General features: G+C 58.0%; 1 protein-coding gene across 16 annotated transcripts in view; it reads right to left on the reverse strand.

Moving 5' to 3' along the window:
* The window catches only part of RAPGEF1 (Rap guanine nucleotide exchange factor 1), a 131698-nt gene that overhangs the window by 10143 nt on the left and 99444 nt on the right, over positions 1 to 22111 (reverse strand). For 6 of the 16 annotated variants that reach the window (XM_045469059.1, XM_045469067.1, XM_045469058.1 and 3 more), the window contains 6 exons: positions 21267 to 21425; positions 8899 to 9171; positions 7978 to 8070; positions 6165 to 6250; positions 3389 to 3500; positions 1671 to 1746 (listed from right to left, as the gene is read on the reverse strand). In XM_045469059.1, the coding sequence (XP_045325015.1) occupies positions 1671 to 1746; positions 3389 to 3500; positions 6165 to 6250; positions 7978 to 8070; positions 8899 to 9171; positions 21267 to 21425 (799 nt within the window). The remainder of the gene's footprint in view (positions 1 to 1670; positions 1747 to 3388; positions 3501 to 6164; positions 6251 to 7977; positions 8071 to 8898; positions 9172 to 21266; positions 21426 to 22111) is intronic. The other 10 variants (XM_045469075.1, XM_045469073.1, XM_045469071.1 and 7 more) reach the window with 6 other exon arrangements.

The raw sequence follows: 22111 nt of genomic DNA on the forward strand, positions 1-22111 counted from the left end.
CCAACGGCGTCGTGCTCAGGCGCCTCCTTCCCGGACCCTCCACTCACCCGGCTCACTGATAACCGGGCCTTTGTTCAAAGAGGCGGGGGCAAGGAGGCAGAGGTGAGCCCCGCACAGGCCACCGCCTGCTTCCGGAAGAACAGATCCAAGTTTGCGTGCCCTGAGCCGCAGGCTGCCCGGTACGGTGCCACCGGTGTGGTCTCTGGTCCACGGGAAGCCATCCGCCCAAGGAACGTGCCGTGTGCCCCTGGCCTCCCCCGCCCCAGTCCACCCCAGGTACAAATGACTGTTTCCCCAGGAATCCTCAGGATCTCCATGAATGACATCGAGAGGAGGCCCCAGGCGGCAGCACCAGCTCCGGTCTGCCCTGCCCTCAGGGCTCCCTCTGGCCACACCCGCAGGTAAGCCGCTCAAAGCCGAGGACGGGAGCCAGCTCCCGCTTCAGCCCTTTTGGAGAAAGAGGAGAACTGTTCCTCTCGGCCCAGCTGAGGACGGTGCTCAGGCGGGCGTGGAGGAAGGCTTGCCGCAGCAGAGCGAGCGCCACTTCCCGAGTGCTGGCCGCGTGCCGCGCTGGCTCGGTCGGCTCCGTGCACCTCCCTGTCCCCGGGCCACCGCCAACCTCTTCAAGCAGCCGAGGCCGGAAGGGGAGGGATGTGCCCGGATTTGAACTCCGTGTCCGGGACCGGGGTCTGCCCTAGTCCAAGGAAGCCGGGGGTAAAGAAAGCCCAGTGGCTCCGGTGAATTTGTTGGAGTCCTTTCTTCTTTTTCTCTATTTTTCAAATTCTCTGCCACGTGAACATTTCTGTACTATTTTCGTAACTTAGAAATTCCCAGAATCGTTCTGTGTAACATATTTTGGGAAACCTGCTATAAAAACAGGGACGTGGTCATTCATAAAACGAAGATTGGCGGTGTAAGGTTTCAGGACTGGGGTGTTTTAATTCTTCCCACAACTGACTTTAATCCTGCGGTCACATCACCTTTTCACTCATTTTCAAAGACATCAACAGAACACCAGGCACCCGTCCCCCATCTTGACTGAGGTCAAGGCCGTGGCGCCTTCCTCACGGCCCTCCTCCTCCTCTCCCTGTCAGAACTCAGGGCACGACAGCTCTGGTGCCAGCACAAAGTCTGCCCAACAGTGGGTGCCCTGCTCCTCCAGCCCCGTCAGTGGATCAGGACGCTGACTGGGGCGGCAGCCGCGTGCGGAGGGTCGGAACCCCATCCTGTGACGGTGCTGCCACTGCTCTGGGGCCGAGGCTCCCGGCCGGAACGTGTGCCAGGACCTCCGTGAGTGACATCCATCTAGTGGTCTGGAATAACGTAATGAGTCAAACATCAGGAAAAGCAGAAAAAGCTACCCACGTGTCACCGTGACGTCATTTGAGGGACCGTGGGGGGAGCACCCTCTCCACTGACCCCGGGGGCCCCTGGGGTCATCACTACCTTCACCAGTGGAGGACACGCCCTGACAGGGCTGGGAAGCAGCGAGCCCGGCTCTGTCCCCCGGGGTGGGCTCTCCTCACGGTGACCCTGCTGCACCCGGGGCCGCCGTTCCGACCCGCTCAGGGCTGGCAGGGAGGGCCGCGGAGGGTAGGGCCACGGGGCCACAGGGCCAGGGGATGCCTGGAGAGCCGTGACAAAGGCCGCCGCATGGGGCGCTGACGCACCTTTCCTGTCTGTCTCAGTAGCGTGCACCAGCAGGATGTCTCCGGACCCGCCGCGGACGTCCGGCCCATCGTCACCCTGCAACGACAAGAGCAAAGCAGGGCGTGCGGCAGAATTCGGCCGTAGGAGAGCTGCGCCGGGAAGTCCGGGGTGGGGACGAGACCAAGTCCCTGCACCGTGGAGACCCCGGGGCCCCCTGCCCTCTGGCCTCTGTCACCCGGGAGCAGCGTGGCCGCGCACGGAGGCCAGTGTGCCCACGTGGCCCGCCCAGCTCTGCGCGCTCGGCCGGGCAAGACAGACCACGGCTCGTCTAGGAGCCGCCCGGACACCAGGGCACCCCGCTCTGGGTCACAGTGGGGTCAGGGGACAATAGTACCATCAGATCTCTCTCTCCTCACCGCCCCGGGGTCTCAGAGGTGGGGAGGGCGGGACCCCACGGGGAGGCAGGCGGGGCCGCCAACGGCCGCTCCGAGAAGGCAGCGGGGGGCAGTGGGCTCCTTGCGGGCGCACCCGCTCCCACAACTGCAGCCAGCCGCCCCGCGTTACTGTTTCCCCAGGTGGGAGGAGTCACAAGTCCCTCCACAGGGAGCACTCCCAGGAGCCCCAAAGCGTCACAAAGACGCTCGATTATGCCCGACGTTGCTTATGGGACACCAGCTGCCGTCTCCCGACTAAGGAACGAGTCTTACTTTCATGTGGGCAAACAGAGGCTTTAGCCCATAAACCTGCTGGGAGCCAAAGAGAGCTGGCAGCAGGCGGGTCTGAAAGCCCACACCCCTGCCTCTGATCCTGAAGGACACCACCCCGCCAGCCTCCGTGGGCCCACGGCCCGCAGGCTCAGAGGTGCCTGCCTCTCCGAGCACTTCTGTTTCCACGCTTGGACTCGAGTCCCTAGAGCATCGTGTGTTTCCAGCTAAGGGTGAGGGCAGCCACGCCCACGCCCCGATTTTTCAGGACTTTCTGCGAAGGGTCACGAGACGTGACTTCTGTCGGCAGAGGAGCCAGCTGCCCCAGGGTCCCCGCCAGCCTCGCCTTTCCTGTCACGCTCTGCGGCGGCCGGCCCGGCCCAGCGCACCCCGTGCCAAGGGCTGTATACCCACTGCTTGTCTTTGCATCTGCGTGCCGCCACAGCCGGAGCCCAGAAACGGTCCTTCCCCAGGGCGGGGTCAAGGCTATGACATGAAACTGTTCCTCTGTGCTTCCAGAATCGCCATCCTGGCAAGGCACAGGACAGAGGCGGCTGTGGCGGCTAGGCCTGGGATTTCTTAATCAGCCTGTGTCTCCCACACGGAAACTACCGTGGGGCATTCGGTCAACAGTGATGTGAAGGCGGCTTATGCTAATGAGGGCTCCCCATGCTCAAGCTCTGAACTGAACACCCCCCACAGAGTTCACAGTTATGATACCTCCGGAGTCCTGTCCTCTGGGGCTTAGGTTACATGACTCGCCCAAGATTACTCTCTGGAAGTACCAGAGAAGGGGACACGGGACATTTTCTCTAGGAGTCCATCTGTCTGCCCAGTGTCCTTCAGCACCCACCGTGGCCCAGGCACGGGGTCAGAATAAATGCCGTGCACAGAGCCTAGGAAGCGTGGGGTGGCCACCTGGGGCGTTGGTGCCTCACTTGGGTCTTCTGTTTGAGACACCTCCCGGTTCCATTCTCTTCAAAGCCCTCTCACTCCCTTTATGGCCCAGACGCTCAAGGAAGGCCTGTCCTCACCTCCTGCTTCAGTGTCAGCCTTGCCATGATTTCATTATGGTCGATGAGGGACAGCTCGTCAACTTCCTCCTCCGACCGAGCCAACTCTGAAGCATCTGGTGACCTTGGGGCCCTGGAGGGAGAAGTGGTTTGTGTCGCAAGCGTCCAAGAGGCCCCAGCATCCAGGACAGCAGGGGCCCGAGGCAGTGCGGCCCGCTGCGTGAGGACTAGGAGTTACGACTGCCCCTGAACAGGTCCTTCTGGAACTGCGGCTACAACGGGGAAATCCACACCCTTCCCCCCACCCCAGCACAGGGGGCCCAAGTGGGGGCTGGGAGCCAGGGCACAGACTGGATTTCTGGTGCCACTACCGCTGAGCTCTGTGACCTTGGGACGTTTCTTGCTCTCTGCTCCGTCTGTAAGTGGACGGGATTAAGAAGGCGATCAAGGGGCGCCTGGGTGGCACAGTCGGTTGAGCGTCCGACTTCAGCCAGGTCACAATCTCGCGGTCCGTGAGTTCGAGCCCCGCGTCAGGCTCTGGGCTGATGGCCCAGAGCCTGGAGCCTGTTTCCGATTCTGTGTCTCCCTCTCTCTCTGCCCCTCCCCCGTTCATGCTCTGTCTCTCTCTGTCCCAAAAATAAATAAACGTTGAAAAAAAAAAAAAAAATTTAAGAAGGCGATCAAGAAGGTTTCATTGGACTATTTAAATAAGTGATGGGATCAGCCGCTCTTTGTCAAGGCCACCGTCCACACAGTCGGTATTCAAGGACAGAAATGGCAAAAGGGCAAGCAGCCTGGGAGAGAAAGTTCGCATGGCTATTCACGCCATTCCTCAAGTTTTTTCCTAAGGGCCGCCTTTCTGTGGGACTGAGAAGTATGAGCCGGGCAGACTGGCCCTTGTCCTCGGGGGTGCTGGGTTTAGCAGGAGAGGCGGACGTTAAAGCCAGCAGTTGGGGCACCGGCCTGAGAAGGACACAGCACAGTCTAAAGGCCAGCAGGTCCTGGGGCAGGACACACGGGCTGAGGCCTGAAGGACTGAGCCGGGGTTTGCTGGTGAAAGGGGAGAAGGAGAGAACGGCCAGCAGAGGAGGGATGTGGGGGGTGAGGGGGGCATCCCGGGAGCAGACAGAGATGCTGGGTCTGTAGGCACCATGCCTCCCCCGGCATCTTCTCCCATGTTCCGGTTTTTTTCTGACAGTTTCCACCATGGATCCTTGTGGTCACAGGCCACATTTTTAACCCTAAGTATCTGGGAGATAAAAACCTGTGCCTTCAGTAAGACATGGGACGGCCCAGAGCAAAATCACACACAGTCATGGGAAGAACCATCTGCTTCGTGTCCCTTCAGGGTCCGGTCCGCAGTCTGGCCTTTGTGGAAGGAGGAGAACATCTCTGTAATTGCTTCTAAGTGGTCGACATGTTCATCCTTCTGTTTTCACACAGGCCATCTGCAGCTCTGAAAAATGGTGCTCTCGGGTTCCGTGCAGCTGGAGGCTGAACCCATGAGTCTCTGTTGCCTGGCGCAGCCCCCATTTGCTGCCAGGTGTTCAACTAGAAGACCCATCATCCCTTGCTTAATGCTTGGGGAGATCTTAGCTCGGGCAGACGGATCAGACGGTCTCCACCCACACGGACGGCACTGAGGAGCGGCCAAGAGCAGGCTGGGCGGGCAGCCCTCTTCACCGGGCCCCTATCGAGCGCTTTCTGATTCTTCTTCTGCCTCTTGCTATTTACCACCTCTTGAACCGTTTATGCTTAGGCCTGGCAAGCAGGACCCCAGAGGTAGCGGAACCTTGGCCTGCAGAGGGAGGAAAAGCTTGAACTTGTGGAACATCTCGCTGAGAAGGCAGCGTCACCACGCGGTTGCCGATGGCAGGGCCAGAGAGGATCTGGAGGTCCCACGCGTACAGAAACGGACTACACATTTCTAAACCGGGTCAGGTCTGACTCCGGCAAATGCTGAAAAATGTTACAAAAGATTAAAGACACATGGGGTTCCTGGGGGCTCAGTCGGTTAAGTGACCGGCTTTGGCTCAGGTCACGATCTCCCGGTGTGTGGGTTCGAGTCCCGCGTCGGGCTCTGTGTTGACGGCTCGGAGCCTGGAGCCTCTTCGGATTCTGTGTCTCCCTCTCTCTCTGCCCCTCCCCCACTCATGCTCTCTCAAAAATAAATAAATGTTAAAAAAATGTTAAAAAAAAAATAAAGACCCACAACTAAATGCGGTGACTCCTGACTGATCTTGGTTCCAAAAAAATAAGCTATGCAAGCAGCTTTACGGACACTTGGGGAAGTGGAGGATGGTCTGCGTACCAGATGATATAAGGCAATTTATCATTACTTTCCTTGGGTGTGGTAATGGTATTGTAATCGGGGAAGCTTTTAAAATACTTCGGGAGGCACACTGAAGTATTTAGGGCCTGAATGTCACATCTGTAACTTACTTTCCAATGGCTTAACAACACAATACACCTGGCCTGGGATTTGAGAAAGAAAATACTGTCGTGGGTGACTTGCAAAGTGGGTAATACGTGAGCACATCACCAGGAAATAATGGCAGAATGCTTGCCAGAGTGGAGCCTTTAAGGGTGGGATTATCAAGGATTTTTCTGGTTCACTTGCATGTTTCTGTACTTGCCACGCTTTCTGCCCTGTGCATGTATAATTTTGAGAGTCAGAAAAAGGGAAAGGACGTAAACCTAAAGCCCCGGGAGGCCTGTTTGCCGGTGGGCAGGGGGCAGCTCTCCCCGAGTGGGCTCGCTGCCTTCAGGGCCCCCACTCTACCCGGTCACGTCCTACCTTTCGCCGTCTCTGCTCTCCTTCCCAGGTGCGCCGCTGCCCAATGCGGGGTCTCTGGGATGTCCGTCTTTCGTAGCTGGTGATTCCTGAAAAGAGAAGCCGGCGCTGGGATTGTGACGGGTGCCCCAAGCCGGGCGGATCTGCTTCCCGGCATTCCTGCCTGCAAGCGGCTTCTGAGCGTAAGTTCCTCCGGAGTAATCCGAAACGCGGACACGGGAACCATGAATGCGGTTAATCCCGCAAGAAGTGCAAGGCCCTCTTGCCTTTGGGGACGGTGAAAGGGGGCCCCTACTTATGACCATCCAAGCACCTCCTGGAAGAAAGGACTCACAGCTGCTGCTACCGGCCAAGCTGAGCCAGGCGTTGTGCTAAGGACTTCCCACGCCTCCTCTCACCTGACCCGACCAGGACCCTGTCCGTTAGCTGGAGGCACCGTGCTACTCACACACACAGACACAGGTTGAAGGCTCTGCCCAAGCGCACGCGGCTCGGAGGCCACGGCCTGGACTCAACCCCAGGGTCGTCTGCCTCCAAAACCTGTGACCTTGACCACCGTGCGGCAAACCCCTGCTGACTTCCTAGTTAGAGTCCTCAGGACTGCCACGCACAGCTGCCTCCCAGCTATGGCTCCAAGGGGTCTAGCTGCTCGAGGGCATGAGAGCCAGCCCCTCTCCTCCAGCAGCCGGGCCTGGGCATCCGGGCCCACCCCACTCGGTGACAACACGGCTGTCTGGCATCCCTGCTCTGCCACCGCGGCCGCGACAGAAACCAGGTTAGCATGAACACATGGGTCGTCCTCGTGGAGAGTGCTGCGAGGTGAAGCCAGCACCGAGCGTGGTCATGGGCAGAGGGGAGAGCCACGGAAGGCCAGCCTGCCATGGGCTCCACCGTGTGGAGGCTAAACTGGACGATGCGGGGGCATGGGTCACCAGGTGCGGACAGGTGCGGAGGGGACCCCAGGGCAAAAACAGCTTCCACAGACAGGGTCGAATCCCACGATGTTCTAGGACTTGCAAGTAACCAAAGCGGGGCTCGCCTTGTGCGGACGTGGAAGGTCCTGCGGGGGCGTCCTCGGCGGGGCTGTCTTACCAGGGGTGACCACAATTTTAATGGGCTGGGCCCTGTGAGCTGATCACCAGGGAGGACTCGCGTCCTCATGGCACCTCCTGTCAAGGGACTCATTCTTTTGCAAGCTTCTGAGCTTGCTCGCGTCTTGCTGCAGCAAAACTTGGAAAGCTGACTGCTCAACAGAACGGCTGTATCCAGCTGGGACAGAGGTCGACCGAGGGCAGCCACATCAGGTAGCTCTCTACGCTCTCAGGACAAAGGGCTCGTGAACACAGAGGGCGGGGGCTCCCGGACAGACCCCATCCAGCCTCCTCAGAAGCTGTTCCTGTGGGGGTAAGGGAGTGCGCTGAGGGAGGAGGAGGGGGCGGAGGCCCGGGAGGCTTGGTGGTGAGGGAGAGAGGAGTCCCTCCCTCTGGGGAGGGGATGGAAGACGGGCCTTGACACTAGAAGACGGGATAGAGAGAAATCTCGGAGAGCAACCAACACGGGGCCAGGCCAACACTATGCCGCCTCCTCTCATTTCCAGAAGACCCATCCGGCCAGGCCCGGAGAGCGTCACGCGAGCACTGAAAGCAAAGGGAGGGCCTCCACGGGGAGCCACGTCCTCTCCCCACCGAGCCAGCGTGGCTCTCGGCAAGGCAGCGGGGCCCAGCCGGCTAGGGACCGGGAGGCTCAGCCAGGCAGAAGCAGGGCCCAACCCTGCCAGGCCAGGCCACATGCACGAGGCAGCCCTGAGGTTACTTACTCCTCGGGAGTGAGGCAGCTCCTCGCTGCTCTGGCCAGAGGAATACAGATTGACGTATTCACCCTCACCAGCCTCCTCGCTGGCGTTTTCACTCTGGGGGAGACAGGATGAGAGGAGATGCACATGTGACAGGCCCCCCAGCCCGCCGTCACGGCTCCGAGAGAGAGCAGCCTACCGGGCCGGCCCTGACCGGGACACTCCTTTCACGGGGAAGGAAAGAGGGCGGCAGCGGGAGCTCGGGTCTCCCTGGGGACCTTTCCCAGGCCCGAGAAGGAAGCCACTTCTGCCACCTCTTGCCTCTGTGTTACAGGGGATGCAAGTTTCCCTCTGGATCTTCTCCAGGGAGGTCAAGGGCCATTCAAACTGCCCCGGAGGGAGGCAACGTACCAAGACAGGCCAGCTCGCTGCAGCGCCGCCCCCGCCTGCCGGCCCCGGTCCTCTCCGCCCTGCCAGCTAGCACCCCGTCCCCGGATGAGGCGCTCAGGGAACTCAGCAGCACAAGCAGGCAGGGCCGCTGTCCTCAGCACCACCTGCAGCCACAGAGGCAACGGCCTCTGGTCTCAGAGTCCTCTGTCCGCACCTTTCTTCCACAGGTGTTTGTATCTTTCTCTAAAAACGCACAACCAACCAGGAAACCAGGCGCATCTTCTGTCTCGTGCTTATGGCTGTCTCTAAACGGCCACTAATCTGTTTCTGGAAAATCGGGTTCCCCATCTGATGGGAACTCTGTACGGAAGGTTCCGTTTCTGTTCTGGAAACAGACACCCTCCTGTTTCACTCTGCGACCTTCCACAGACCTCAATCAGACAGGCCTGGCTGCCACTGGGGGTGGGGGGCGGGGCGGCAGACTCACGAACAGCGACACCGCTTTTCTCAAAACGTGCAGACCCACGTGGAGGGGTGTGTGTGCGGAGTTCTCACCGAAGGCGTCGGGGGCGAGTCAGTGAGAGAGGTTTCGGAAGGAAGGCAGACAGTGTTCCCATGAAAGCTGCTCTCCTGAGAAGACGAGAGAGGCCCGTCCACGGTGCTGGGAGGCAGACTGGCCACGGTCGGCACCGCTAAGTCAGAGCTCTGAGACTGGTGGACGGGCGGGAAGTGTGGAGAGGAAGAGGGGGTAGACGGGAGGAAAGGCTGAACGGAAGCTTGGTTGTGAGGCACGAAATCCTGGGAGTAGGACCTAAACACAGATTTATACTACAGAATCAAAGCGGCAGACAGACACAGAAACGGGAAGATGGGAAGAAGAAAACAGACAAAAGAAAAAGTCGTTAGATTAGGTCGGCCAAGCTGGGGTAGGCCGTTCACAGCGATTCTAATGAGGACCACGGAGCAGGCCGAAGCAACCCCCGCATGCCTCCGGCCCGAGGTCCCCCAACCCGGGCGCGCCCTCCCTTGAGCGGGGCCTGGGGACCGACCAGCGCCATCCGCCACAACAGAGGGACGCGGGCGCCCTCAACGACGAGCAAGCCCCAGGCGCGGGACGGGTGGTCCCACTCTCTGCTGTGTCAGAGAACCAAACCCACGAACCCAACCCGTGCCTCTGTCCCTTCAGGAACCTGGTGGCTAAATTCAGTGTGCGCGTTCAGACCACGGGTCATATTTACTCATTTCGAGTCTTTCGGATGAACTTCTTTGGTTTTATCCCTTCAAAGTTAAACGCCGCAGCCTTTCAAATACCGTAACCCGCTTCAAATCCTTTTGGAAGGGGAGTCTTAAAAATGCGATCAAAATGCTGAAAATTTCTCTGAGCTCACTTCCCTCCCTACCCAATCTTTTTTCTTTTCTTTCACCAATGGAGGGATCTTGCAACGTCTCTGGTACCACCCTAGAGCTGCGAGGCTAACACTCTCCCAAACTCTCATGGAGACAGAGAAGTCTTGAGGCCAGGTTGAGGGGTGACAGCGAGCGCCCACAGCTTCTGAGAGCCAACGAGCACTGCCCAGGCCTGAGCTCTGCTGTGGGAGGAGGGACAGAGGAGCTCTGGGGCCACCAGGCTCAGAACCTGAGATGTCACCACGTCCCACAAAGGGCCTGACAGCCTGATGCCGTCACAGGGAAGCGGGAGAAGGGCATGTGGAATGGTCTGTATCCAAAGTGCTGGCTCGGCTCACCTGCCCACCACAGATGCCGGAGTTTGCCAGAAGCCAAACTCAACACAAATGTGCACGCGGCTCCCTCAAATGTTCTCTGCGTTTTGCCACTGGATTTTCAGAACCCACGGACAAGGAAAAGGAGGAAGAAACACAATTCTGAACAGGAGGTTAAAGCCACTCACATCCTTAGGTGGTTTTGTAAAGCTACACTTTACACTGGACCAAGGGGCTGCCTCAACTCCAGGGACAGGCGCCCCCCCCCGCCCCCCCCCCCCCCCCACCTGCTGCCGGCCAGCCCTGCTCCTTCCTGGCTGGCCTGAGTAGTCTAAAGCTCCCTCTCGCTCTGCGGGTTTGTATCAGACTCAGGACACCTACCCCAGGCACCTACTCACTCGTACACATTTTATTTCCCCATCTAACTCCCAAACTCGAGACCAACCCTGTACGTGGTCACATGAATTCATGGGAAGTGCCGTCCATGTTCCGAAGGACAGGCACCGGAGGCTGAGATTCCTGGGAAGCTCCATTCCCACAAGCTTTCTACACAAGCTGGGTGAAGGGATGCCCAGCTCAGTGGCTCTCATACTGGGGGCTGAGGAGCCTGAACATCCACGGTGCCCTCACCAGCCAGATGCCACATTTCACTGATCTTTTATAGCAACCACCCAGGCCTGGGGGACTCACTCTGGACCTTGCTGGGGATGGCAGTGGGGTCAAATGTTTGGCTTTGGGGCTCTCCATTCATCCCTGGTGAATGTCCCCCCCCTGTAGTGAGGCTCTCTCACTGGCTGGGAAAGGCCAAAGAGAAGATAGCATATGGAACGCATTGGCCAAGGGATGGTACGGTCTGGTCCCGGGAGGCCACCCTGAGAAGCCCACGTGGCCCTTTCAGGCAGCGGCTTTGGTCTCACGCAGGAGCCTGGTTCAGCTCTGTTGCCTGTGTGTCCCCAAGGGCAGAGGCTGCCATGAGATGTGCTGACGGATGCCTCTCCCTTGAGCACGTACCCAACTAGTTTAGGTATTAGGAGGTGGGGACCTCTGGGAGGTGCTTAAGAGCTCCCTTCCTAAATGGGATCAGTGCCAGGAAAGAGGGTCCAGAGAGATGCCTTGCCCTTCTACCGTGTGGGGATACAACCAGAAGTCTGTGACCGGAAGGGGACGCCGACCATGGTGGCAGCCTGACCTCGGACCACAGCCTCCAGAACTGTGCTGTATGTAAGCACCCAGGCTGTGGAGCTGTGTTATAGCAGCTTGAACAGACTAAGACAGATGCCAGCTCTTTTAGGGGCCCGGGACCTGTCCTCATAGACCACCCCCGAAGCGTAAAGTCTCTCGGCACTCGGCCAGGCCCCGCAATAACTGAGCACTGGACAGACACTCACGAGCGGTTTCTATGCGGCCACAAGATGCATCAGGTGTGACGGTACCTTCTTGACCAGCTGTGATCTGGCCCGCTCAGGGTGGCAGACTCCCAAGCACCATGGGTGCCTCTTCCGGGAGACGGCCTCAGGGTGACTGCCGAGGGCGTACTCTCAAGTCACACAGACTGGGCTCCGGTCCCGGCTCTCTCCTTCCACCTGTGTGACCTTGGGTAAACAGCCTAAGTTCTTGAGCCTCAGTTTCCTTCCCTTTAAAACAGCGATGCAAATGCATAGCACCGTATGCTAATTATACCAGAAGAAAAAAATGCAAAATGAAAACACAGGAGGCGGGGACCACGCTTCTGTGGCGGGGTCTCTGGGGAGTTACAGAGACGATGCTCTGGGAGTCCTGGGTGCAGTCAGGGCTGCTCGGTCAGCTCTCCTCGCTCGTCCTCCAAAATACCAGGAAACCCCAGAGCTGAGGTATTCAGTGGGGTCTACTGCGGATTCACAGAAACGAGGGGCTACTTAGGGACTGATTCTAATGTTAGTATCAACGTGCCTTAACACTGGCTGACTCACAGGAGTCTGCAGGGTGACAGGCTGCCCCCAGGGGAAGGAAGGAGCCCCAAGGACGTGCTCTATGGAGGGGGGCGGCCGCCGCCGGGAGACCGCAAGGGGGCTGCCTCTCCAGGACAAAGGCTCCTGGGCTGCCTGCGCTCCCTTCCCGCAGCAGCACCCCCCCCCCCCCCCCCCAGCTTGGGAGCAGCTCCGGCATCCCAGCTATGCAGTCCTGCTGGGACAAGAGCCAAACTTGAAAAATACCTTCCAGTGGGGAAGCGCCCCACGGTGCCCCTCCCCGCAGTGCCCCTCCGGCAACTCTGGACGGGAGGGCACTTGGGGGCTCATCCTTACACCATTTCCCCCAAAGCTCTGCCTCCACGGATCCCCCAGAGAGTTCTCTCCAGGCCCTCTGAGGCCACATTTTTCGTAGGGGCAGGAGAAAGGCAGGCTGGCCACGGAGCAGAAACACCACTTCGCCCCTGCCTGGAGTTTATTCTAGGACCTGGCTGGTGCCTGGCTTTGCCTCTGACAGAAAGTTGCTGCTTTCTCTGTAGCAGGAATTTTTATTTATAGCCAGAGTAAGACTGTTTGGGCTGAGATTTTATGCCAGGAGGGGGGCTGCCTGTCTGGAGACGGCAGATTTCTGCAGAAAATCTAGGCGTGCCAGAGCCAAGTTCCTGCAAAAGAAAGCAGGTAGGAGGGGCTGCCTGGTCCCTGCCATCAGCCTCGGCCACAATTTGTCAGAGTGCCAGCAAAACCCGTCTGGGGATGACGATGCCTGCTGGTCAGTGAGGTGCTAAGGGTTTTGCACGAATCCTCTCATTTAATCTACACCAAGGGCTGTTACGATCCTTGTCACAAAGACGGAGAAACGGGCTGAGAGTGCAGGCTATGCACCCGATAACACACGGCTTGGCTCCTGAGAGACGTGTGGGGCATCTCACTGTCAGCGAGGGTTCTGGGCATGTGACAGGCCCCACCCTGTCATCCCACGGCTCTGCAGGATACAGCCTCCTAACTCGCTGGGAAATCTCCTTGGCTAAGTGTTTTGCGATGACCAGCATGCAAAAGGCAGTGAGCCGAGGCCCGATATACGAGCCAGAGATGCAGAGATAACATCTGCCCTCACAGAGACGGGAGACGCGGCAAGTGGCCACCCGTTCTGAAAACATACACTCGAAAGAATCACCAAGAGTCTTCCGGGTGGAAAAAACGGTGGAGGTTGACGACCGTACATGTTAACAGGCCACTGGCACGCTAAGAAGCAAAGCCACCCAAAGCTGGCCAGGCATGCAGTTTTCAATGACACTTTATCTCCAGCAGAGTCTTGGCGTGAACCATGACTGGGGAGGAGCCCTGTGCTGTGCTGGCAAGAAAGCAGGAGAAGAGATCTTCAAAAGGAAACTTCTGGCTCCTCGCTGTAACAGACATTCCATTTACTTCCCCTGATTATCAGGAAGAACGAGGGTGCCAGCGGCTGAGGGCTACGGCCACAGGCCCGAGGGCCTCGATGGCTCTGCGTTTCCACGGTGACCTGCGCCCCAAGCTCTGGAGAACTCGCAACTCCACCAGTCACAGGGAGACGCGATCATCCGAGCGAATGGACTCATTGTCGTAAAGCGTCTGGGAAGGACAGAAGTTGCCAGAGATTGGTCATCACTGCACACTCTTGGCTCGAGCGAGGCTTATGACTTCAGTGTTTCTGGATGCTGCTCACCAACACAGATAAGCTATTGGACAGCTGGTTTTCAGGCTTAAATCCATCATTTGTGAGAAAACACACTCCAGGGAGGCTGCTGTTCTAGCGTGGCTTGGGCCTCCTTCCCGTACGCAGAGTCACTGGGAACCCTGCAGCTCAGCACCGGTCCTGGGCTCACACTTCCCTGAAACCAGAGACTGTGAGTGTGAACACAACCAACACAGCACGGGGCTACGCCGTTCCTCTTGGAGGGAAGTCCAGCTCACAGCCACCGCACGACACCCCCCGCCATCTCCGGGGGATGGATCTCCTGCGGACAAGCACGTCCGACGACTCGGCTCCTAAGGGATGGAAGGTCCCCAGGAAGGACCCTTGATAACATTCCTCGTCACTCCGTGAGGCACACTGGGAGGGGGACCGCTGCACACGTCTCCTCTCTCCTTCCTGTTCCCCCATCAACTACTTATTTGCCAAAGCCCTTTTTCGGGTCTCCCTTACGCCCAGAAGCGACTTCCTTCTTTGATGCCTTTGTGTCAGAAGGCGGGTTCTGAGGCAGAGGCCACCACCGCCTGCTCGTGGCACGGAGAGGCACCTTGGTGTGGGTGCTGGGGCCGTGTGCATCTTAGCAAAGAAAGGGACAGCGGCAGCACAGTGGACCCCCAAAATATCTTCTCTGTTCTTGAATAAACTTCTTGGTGGAATCTAGTTTTAAAAACCATTTGAGAATTCTAATTAGTATTTTATAACAAAGGATGTAAAGAATAAAACCCCAAGAATGCTTTGCGTAGGAGAATTTTCGGTAGGATGGGTGCAAAAGTTAGAAACGTATTGCATTTCTTGTCATGTGACATTTTTGCAATCTGAATCACAAGATCTTCCTTGAACACCACTGGTTTCAAAGCCAATGGTCTCTTGCCTAATCGCGTTCTTGCAAAAACCTCGAATACGTTTTAGGATGCTCTGTATGTGCACTAAACGTTAAGAGCATCAATGCTTTATAGAAGGATTTAATACAGACTCAAAAATTACTTTACTTCTGTTCTAGAAATCTGACAACTATTTTTACCCGGTTTGGATTTAAACGGCATGCCAGGGGCTCTACTTTACACTCGTTCTTAGAACTCCGTTTAGAGCCTGCGGCTACAGCGTGTGAAGTGTCAGAACACGAAGGAGCAGCACTCCTCTCGATGTCCAGCCTACGTGCGGGCCTTTCCTTTCACACAGCCTTCCCGGGTTGCCGTTAGTTATTGGCAACCGACAGTGGGGATCTGGATCCTAGCTTCAGCTCTCACCAAAGACTCTGAACAAATGACATGGGCAGCTTCTCTAGCCCGGTCTCCCCGTCTCCAGAGTGGAGCGAGCACTCCCTCCCAGAGCCGTGGGAAAGGGACCCTCTCAAGTGGACGAGCAGGCTGAAACGGGTGAGGGTCCGTGTGCACGGACAGCACCCTTGGGGTTCAGGTCGCCACGGGACCCTCGCAAGGACCAACGGGGTCCTTCTGGCACCCGGCCAGCTGGACCGTCATGGACGGAGTCAGGGGCACAGCTGCAGCGAGGGGCTGTCGCCAATTCTTGGGTCTGAAGCTGGTCCAAGAGCAATGACCATCCAAAATGCCATGAGCGCCGGCAAAACAACAGCAGGAAGTCTTGAAAGAGAGGAGCAGAAGTGGCTGAGTCGCAGTGGCTGCTTCGGCAAGTCTCCAAGGCCGAGGATCCCCAAGTTCTGGTCTCCGGCCCAACAGACAGCAGCCAGGGCGTTCTGGGTTAGCAGGAAGGAAAATGAGGAAGAAACGGGGTTTTCGGCCACAGCGTGGGACCGGCGTGTCTGATGCACACAAGCGGAGAGGCTACTGTGGCGAGCCGACACCTGGCTGTCACGACGAAACGCGGGGTGCGGGAACGTGGGCGCGATGGCGGGCGGAGAGGACCGCGTGCCTCCCTGCTCCCTGCCTTTGGGTGAATGAACACCCTCCTGGTCAGTCTGGCGTCACAGAGCACCCGCTGCTTGCTGGCTCGGCTCTGAGCTACGTATCAAGGCTGCAAGCATGTAACAAGCCCAGCCCCAGCCTCAGAGGATTTGCGACCTTAAGAAAAAAGAACTTGAGCCTTACAGAAGAAAGAAAGAATTTCCCAGTGTGGTAATAAACGTTACTATGATGCCTCCCTTTTTGTTTAACACTGGTTGTGTGCCTTTCACTACATTTCTCGCTCCACATGTGCTCTGCCTTTAACCTTCACGACAATTCGGGGCTCCTGTCACGGAAGGGGAAAGGGCGGCCTACTGATCCGGAGGCGGCACGCTCGGGTCCACCCCGCCAGTAAGGAAAAACAAGATGGGGAAGGTGACGGGCGCCACCAGGAAGGGTGGGACACATGACAGAAGGAAGGATGTGCAGGAGAGCCAGGGAGTCGGCGCCTGGAGAAGGCGGAGGGAGCACAGGGTGTGGGCAGGGCACAGGTGGGCACTGGTAGCTGGCGAGGCCTCAGAAGGCTCTGCAGTGATAAGGGGACACTGCAACCTGGCCAGCGAGAAGGGGGCACGGTGGCAGGAAGGCCGGTGGGGAGGCGACAGGAGCCGTGCCGGGGGCGGGGAGAGGGAAGCAGCGACAGGGCTGGAGGCGAGGGGCTCAGCAGGGCTTGGTGAGCGGCGGGGCATGTCACAGGTCAACGTGGCGCGTGTGTGGCAGGGGAGGAAAGACAGCTCCTCGCTTCCTGCCTGGGCAGCTCAGGGACGGTGGAAACGTTCCGAGAGACAACAAGGATGGGGGCAGAGGGGCTTGGCTGGGCCTGTGGGGTCTGCTTCCTAATCCCAGGGGGACGAGTCCGGGTCCGGCGAGGCTCCCGCACTTGCACCTTGAGGACCCTACTCGGCGGTACGGCCCCCAAGAACGGGGCAGTGTACGAGCCCACGACTTCCGGGGTGTGAAACCCCGACAGGCCCCAGAGCCTCCGCAGGCCAGGAAGGACCATGCGACCAAGAGGCCTGGCTCTCCCTGCGACGGCGGGGCTGGGCCACTCTGAGGGAGAGCCTGGCAAGTCTGGCAGGCCAGCGGAACGGAGCCCCAGCCAGGACGGCTAGAGCTCGGAGAGGTACCCCCCGTCCCTGGGCCCACCCCCTCCCCCGCTCTCATCTCTCAAAGTGAGGGAGGTCTACGCAGGTCAGGAAAGCACAGGGGTAAGTCAACATCAGGAAGCGGCGAGGCACAGAGGCGAGGAAGCCAGGGACTTCTCTCTTCCAGCACAAGGCACACACCGGGCCCAGCCCAGCCAGGCTGAGCTCCCGGCCACTCTCCCCCCCTTCCCCACTCCACCGTCTGTGCTCTGCACCTTCACTTCCTGTCTGCTCGCCACACTGCTCTTTCAGCCCACGGTCTCCGTGACAGCCGCTGGGCTGCCGTTCAGGGCAGCAAAGGCGAGTGACAGAGGTACTCGTGGGACTTCGGGGCCCTCCACGTGTCCCAGGGAGTGGGCCCTTGCCGTCTCACTGTGAGGGGAAGGCACGGCAGAGGACCACGGTCCACGAAGCAGGCCTTCCAGTGAAAGCGTTTGTGCTGACGTGCAAAAACCTGGGTTCAACACCTCAGGGAATCACTCTCTGCCCAGGACGGGACACTAGCTGCTCTGCCCACCCTCCCCCGTCCTTTTTCACCGAAGTCTTGGAGATGATACGCACTGGATGTTCTTACCCTAAAAATGTTTCAAATAAATGACAGTTATCACGGGTCCCTCTCGAGTTCTCCTCAAAACCCAGGTCTTCCAGCAGTTTTGCTTCCAGAATCATTCTGGAAGCCAAGATGGCAGAGAAGCATTTCAACACATTCCCAGCACCTGAGTCCATCTTCTAGGGGTAGTAAAACACCTGCGCCTGGCAGTCAGCGAAGAAGGGCTGTACCAGAAACCAGTCTGGGGGTGGAGGAAGGCGACTGTTCTAACGTCAACATTTCAGCCCCTGAAGGGCACTGGCAACCCTGAGGGCTGCTGGGAGGTTTTCAACACCCTGGTCGAGGGTCAAGCGCATACAGACCCGATCCAACTTTTAAGATCCTTTTTAGAGTCACAAGACCAGTGTTCAGAGGCAAAGCCGAAACAAGCCAGAGAAGGGACCTGGGGACTCAGTGCAGAGCGGGGAGGGCTGCCGCCGGAAGGATTGGAACTGGAGTGGAGGCGGAAGGCGGGCGGCCAGCATGGTGGGGCTGCAGGGAGGACATGGCAGGCAGCCCGGTGGGGGGGGGGGGGTACCAGTAACCGAGAGAGAGACTCTGGGGACAGAAAGGGAGGACCCCACTATCAGGTCAGAGAGCTGTCTGTAGGAAGGCACATCACTGAAGTGCCTTCCGGGGCCAGCTACATTGCCAAGGCCCGGCGGAATCCTATCAGGAACGGGGACGCGGCCTCCCTGCGCCCGGCTCTCCACATCCTTCCTGGCTCTCACTCACTCACTCCTCATGTCCCTGAACACCTTCCTCTATCTAACAGCCCAGAGACCACATGCCTGTCTGGGTAGATGTCCAAGTTTCAGGACGTGGCATGAGCTGGGCAGGACGGGAAGACTGTGGACTGGGAGCGAAGGCTTCTGTGGGACGAGAGCTGGGCAGACACAGTGGAAGATGCCAGGAAGAGTGTGAGCACCCCCTGGCCTGGCCCCCAAGGGCCATGCTCAGGAAGGAGCCTCGGGGGAAAAGGTCCGTTTCAGTGAAGGTGTGCCGACGCTAAGCACATGGGGGAGGGCCGGCTCGCTCACTACCCTTCAGCCAGCTGCCCCATAACCTCACTCCTTGAGCGCTTACACCTGCGGTGACCTTCCAGCATGCATAGGAGGCCTCCACCCTCCAGGCAGGATAGAACATCCGTGGCGTGGAACATCTTGGACTTGTTTTCCCTGACCTTTGCCCTTTATCTCCTGGAAATCCCAACTGTCCTTCAGGCAACAGCCCAAGTGCCACCTTTCCCAGGAGGCTCTGTCCTTGTCCCGGCTCCACGGCCCCGACGGTTCCCACGACAGCCTGTGACTCTATCGGGCTTACGCACACCCTGCCTCAGCATGAGCCTCTTCCATGCTTGTACTCTGCCCACCGAAAGGCAAGCGCGGTGGGTGACGGGGCCTCTGAGCCGCTGCGGATCCCTGCACGAGGAGAATCCCTGCGCTCACTGAATTAAACTCAACCCAGAACACCAGGAAGAGCGAACAAGAGGCTTTTTCAGCCCCCGTTTCAATTACGCTTGGTCAATGCAGCCGTCCTGCTCCAATTCAAGAATCTTCTGGTAGGAGTAACAGGTCGCTGACAGGGTGAGGGGTCTTCAGGTTTGACAACTGCTGTACCCCTAAATGGCGTCCCTTCAGAATTCTGTGGTGGACTGACGACAGAGGCCCAGGAGAGACAGAGCGAGGAGATTTGGGAATAACGGGCTGCTCTGAGAGCCACCCAAAGCCCTCCACTTGGGCTCATCTCAGAAGGCAAGTAGGAAATACACAAAGATGTTGGCCTTGCAATACACCACCACTTTGGGGGGGAGGGGGTCAGCGTGCCAGATGTCAAACGTTCCAAACCTTCAGGCCATTACTAACAGCTCTGGAGGCGGGAGGTAGGGTGGGGGACTTTCCCTTTCGGAAATAAAGCACCTTTAGCAGTTCATTCCCTTGGGTTCTGCTGCGGAGTTGGTACGCAGAATGTGGTCTTTCTGACGCGAGGTGTCTGGGGACTCCCCTACGTCCCGGGGCTGGAAACTGGGACATACTCAAGCCCAGGCTTCATTAAAATGCCCTCAAACTTTCATCAACTCCGAAGTAAACAGAGCAGCTCACTGACAGCCCCCTAAGCCCAAACCATTCAAAAGGGACATTGTGGACGCTTTCTTAGGATAACTCACACTTTCCTTCTGTTCACAGAGAGGAAAAAATGGTCAAGAGCTGGATTGTCTAAAGGCCAAGTTCTGCACGATTTGTGAAAGAAACTCGCCAGAAGTGCCTGCTGAGGAAACAGAGGGCGTCTGTGTGCCAGGGCAGGGCCGGGAGGAGGCAGGGAGGCTGTGTGGCCTTTCCATAGCAAGCACAGGGCCGCCGAGGGCTCTCAAGAGTTAGGCCCCAGCACCCAAAAGAACGGTGCATTCCTCACCACAGGCAGGACCATCTTGACCCGGGCCCTGGATAGGTGGTTCCCAAAGACAGAAACCAGACAGGACCACACTGGGAACCTGAGCTTCGGTAGGTCTCTCTCTGAGAGTCACCAGGTCAACCTCACTGGTTTTAGAGGGAAAAGGAAGTCCATCTGGGTTGACCATGAGGTTAAGTCATCTGTCCAAGCTCTCATGCGCAGGATTAGGACAGAGCGGAGACTAGAATCCAGAGCTCTGAGAGCAAGCACTATGATAGTACATTTCTAAGCTTACCATGTGCCTGGCAGTTTCCTATGAGTTCACTTACTCCCTACAATCACAAAATAAGAGACAAGCAAAAGCATAACCTCAATGGAAAGAAGTGGAGGCCAAGAAGAGTAGGTAAATTACCCAAAGGCAGAACTGATTTTAAGGAGGACCCAGACGAACCCCTGTCCGTGTTCTATCCCTGCTGCTCAGTCCCATTTCAACAAATTAAAGGGAGAATTGTAGCTATTTCGGTTCCTGGACAGATGGAGATTCCAGCAAAAGACGACAGACCGGCACCGTGCCTCCTCCAGTGTTAGTGTCCCCTAAGTTTCAGAAGTACACCGTTCACAGCAATGGCTGCACCCATTCCCCTCCTTTGTCCACGTCTGTCCCTCTGCAACATGATCTGCTGGAACACCCCCCACCTCCCGCAAGAGGCCGAGCGTACCTCCCGACTCCCCGAATCCAGACCGGCCCCGTGATTCAACCAAGAGAATGCAAGAAAGTGACAGGGTGCCAATTCCAAGCCTAGGCCTTAAGATACCTCGCGTGATTCCGTTTGCTCCCTTGGAGCCCTGCCAGCTGCCACAGGAGCAAGCCCGGGCTAGCCTCACGGAGGCTAGCGGGTCATGAGGACCACAAATCAGCCCGCGGTCCTGGCTGAGGTTCCGGAGAGGTTAGCTAGGTCAGCCAAAATCAGATCAGCAGTCAGCCTACTGACCTGTGTCCTAAGCAATGCCAAGTGGTTACCGTCATCTTAGGCCACTGAGTTCTGGAATGGCCTGTCACACAGGGTCCCCAGACTCAGACTCAAACTCCATCACAGCCTGGTGAAGCCTGCTCTCTCTGGCCTTGCTTCCTGTGCAAAGACTATTTCTTCTTCAACACAGAACACTTACAGGGCTGACCCCAGGCCCAAGGGAGATCAAAATAAAAAGGCCAAAACACTCTGCCAGTTTACGCCTGAGCGGTGAGGCTCAGAGCGGGGCTGCCAACGTTCCCCCATCCCCACCCCCACCTCGTCCACCCCAACACTTCACACAGTCCTTAGGCCCCAGAGAGCCAACCGCGCACGCCCCTTCCCCCTTGTGCCGGGTCTGCAGGAGGACAGAGTCCGGCCGGGGTGGCAGCACACACATCAGCAGGCACAGGCGACAAACGAAAGATCGCACTCACGTTTCCGAGAGAGAGCAGTGGGGAGCGACTCACCGAGGGCACGGGCAAGTTGCCGTGCCGGCTGAGAAAGGAGTTAGAGACGGACACACTGATGCCCTGAGTGGCACTGCCGTCCTCGGGGGTGAAGGCCACTTTAGTTTGCTGGACACAGTAGGAGACAGAGGAGAAGGAAGAAGCAGCATAGGAGGCCTGCTGGACAGAAGGGACGAGAGAGAAGACAGGGAAGGAGGGAGAAAAGCAGAGAACGGTCAGGCAGGTATACGAGCAGCATACCTAGGCTGCTACCTAAGTCTGCTCGGACACTCTGGAGAGGGACGGCTTCTCGGCTCAGCTTAGGAATCAAAGACGCCTGACGAGGGCCACCCGGATGAGAGGGTGCCCTCCTTCACCTCCTCGTGACAGATTTAAAAAGCGAACTTTCATACAAGTCGCATCCGCTGGAAGTGGCTGTAAGGTGCTAGGAGGCCAAGAGGGCCTGGAGCCCCGTGGACCCGGCTCTGAATCCCGTTTCTTCCACTTCCTACTCAGGACCTCTTCCTCCTCCGTGGGAGCAGCCCAGGCAGTCATTATGCTCCAGCGGAGCGCGTGCGCTCCTGGGACCAGGCCATCCGGCTCTGAACCTGGGCCTCACTGTTCGTGACCTGCTTGGCCTCGGGCATTATTTAAAGCTCTCTGTGCCTCAGGTTCATCATCCGTAAAGTGGGGAGAACGCTGTCTGGGACCACGTATGTGTCAGGCACTCGACTGTGCCTGCCACACTGTACGTGGGCTGACGGGCACAGTGATCACTACTGTTTTGCTGGTAAAACGGAGAGAGTCCTCCCTGCACCTGCATTTGAGAGCGGGCACGCCAAGCAGCCGGCACAGGGCACGTCACA

The sequence above is a fragment of the Leopardus geoffroyi genome, chromosome D4 (genome assembly GCF_018350155.1).
Source record: "Leopardus geoffroyi isolate Oge1 chromosome D4, O.geoffroyi_Oge1_pat1.0, whole genome shotgun sequence".
Taxonomy (NCBI): domain Eukaryota; kingdom Metazoa; phylum Chordata; class Mammalia; order Carnivora; family Felidae; genus Leopardus; species Leopardus geoffroyi.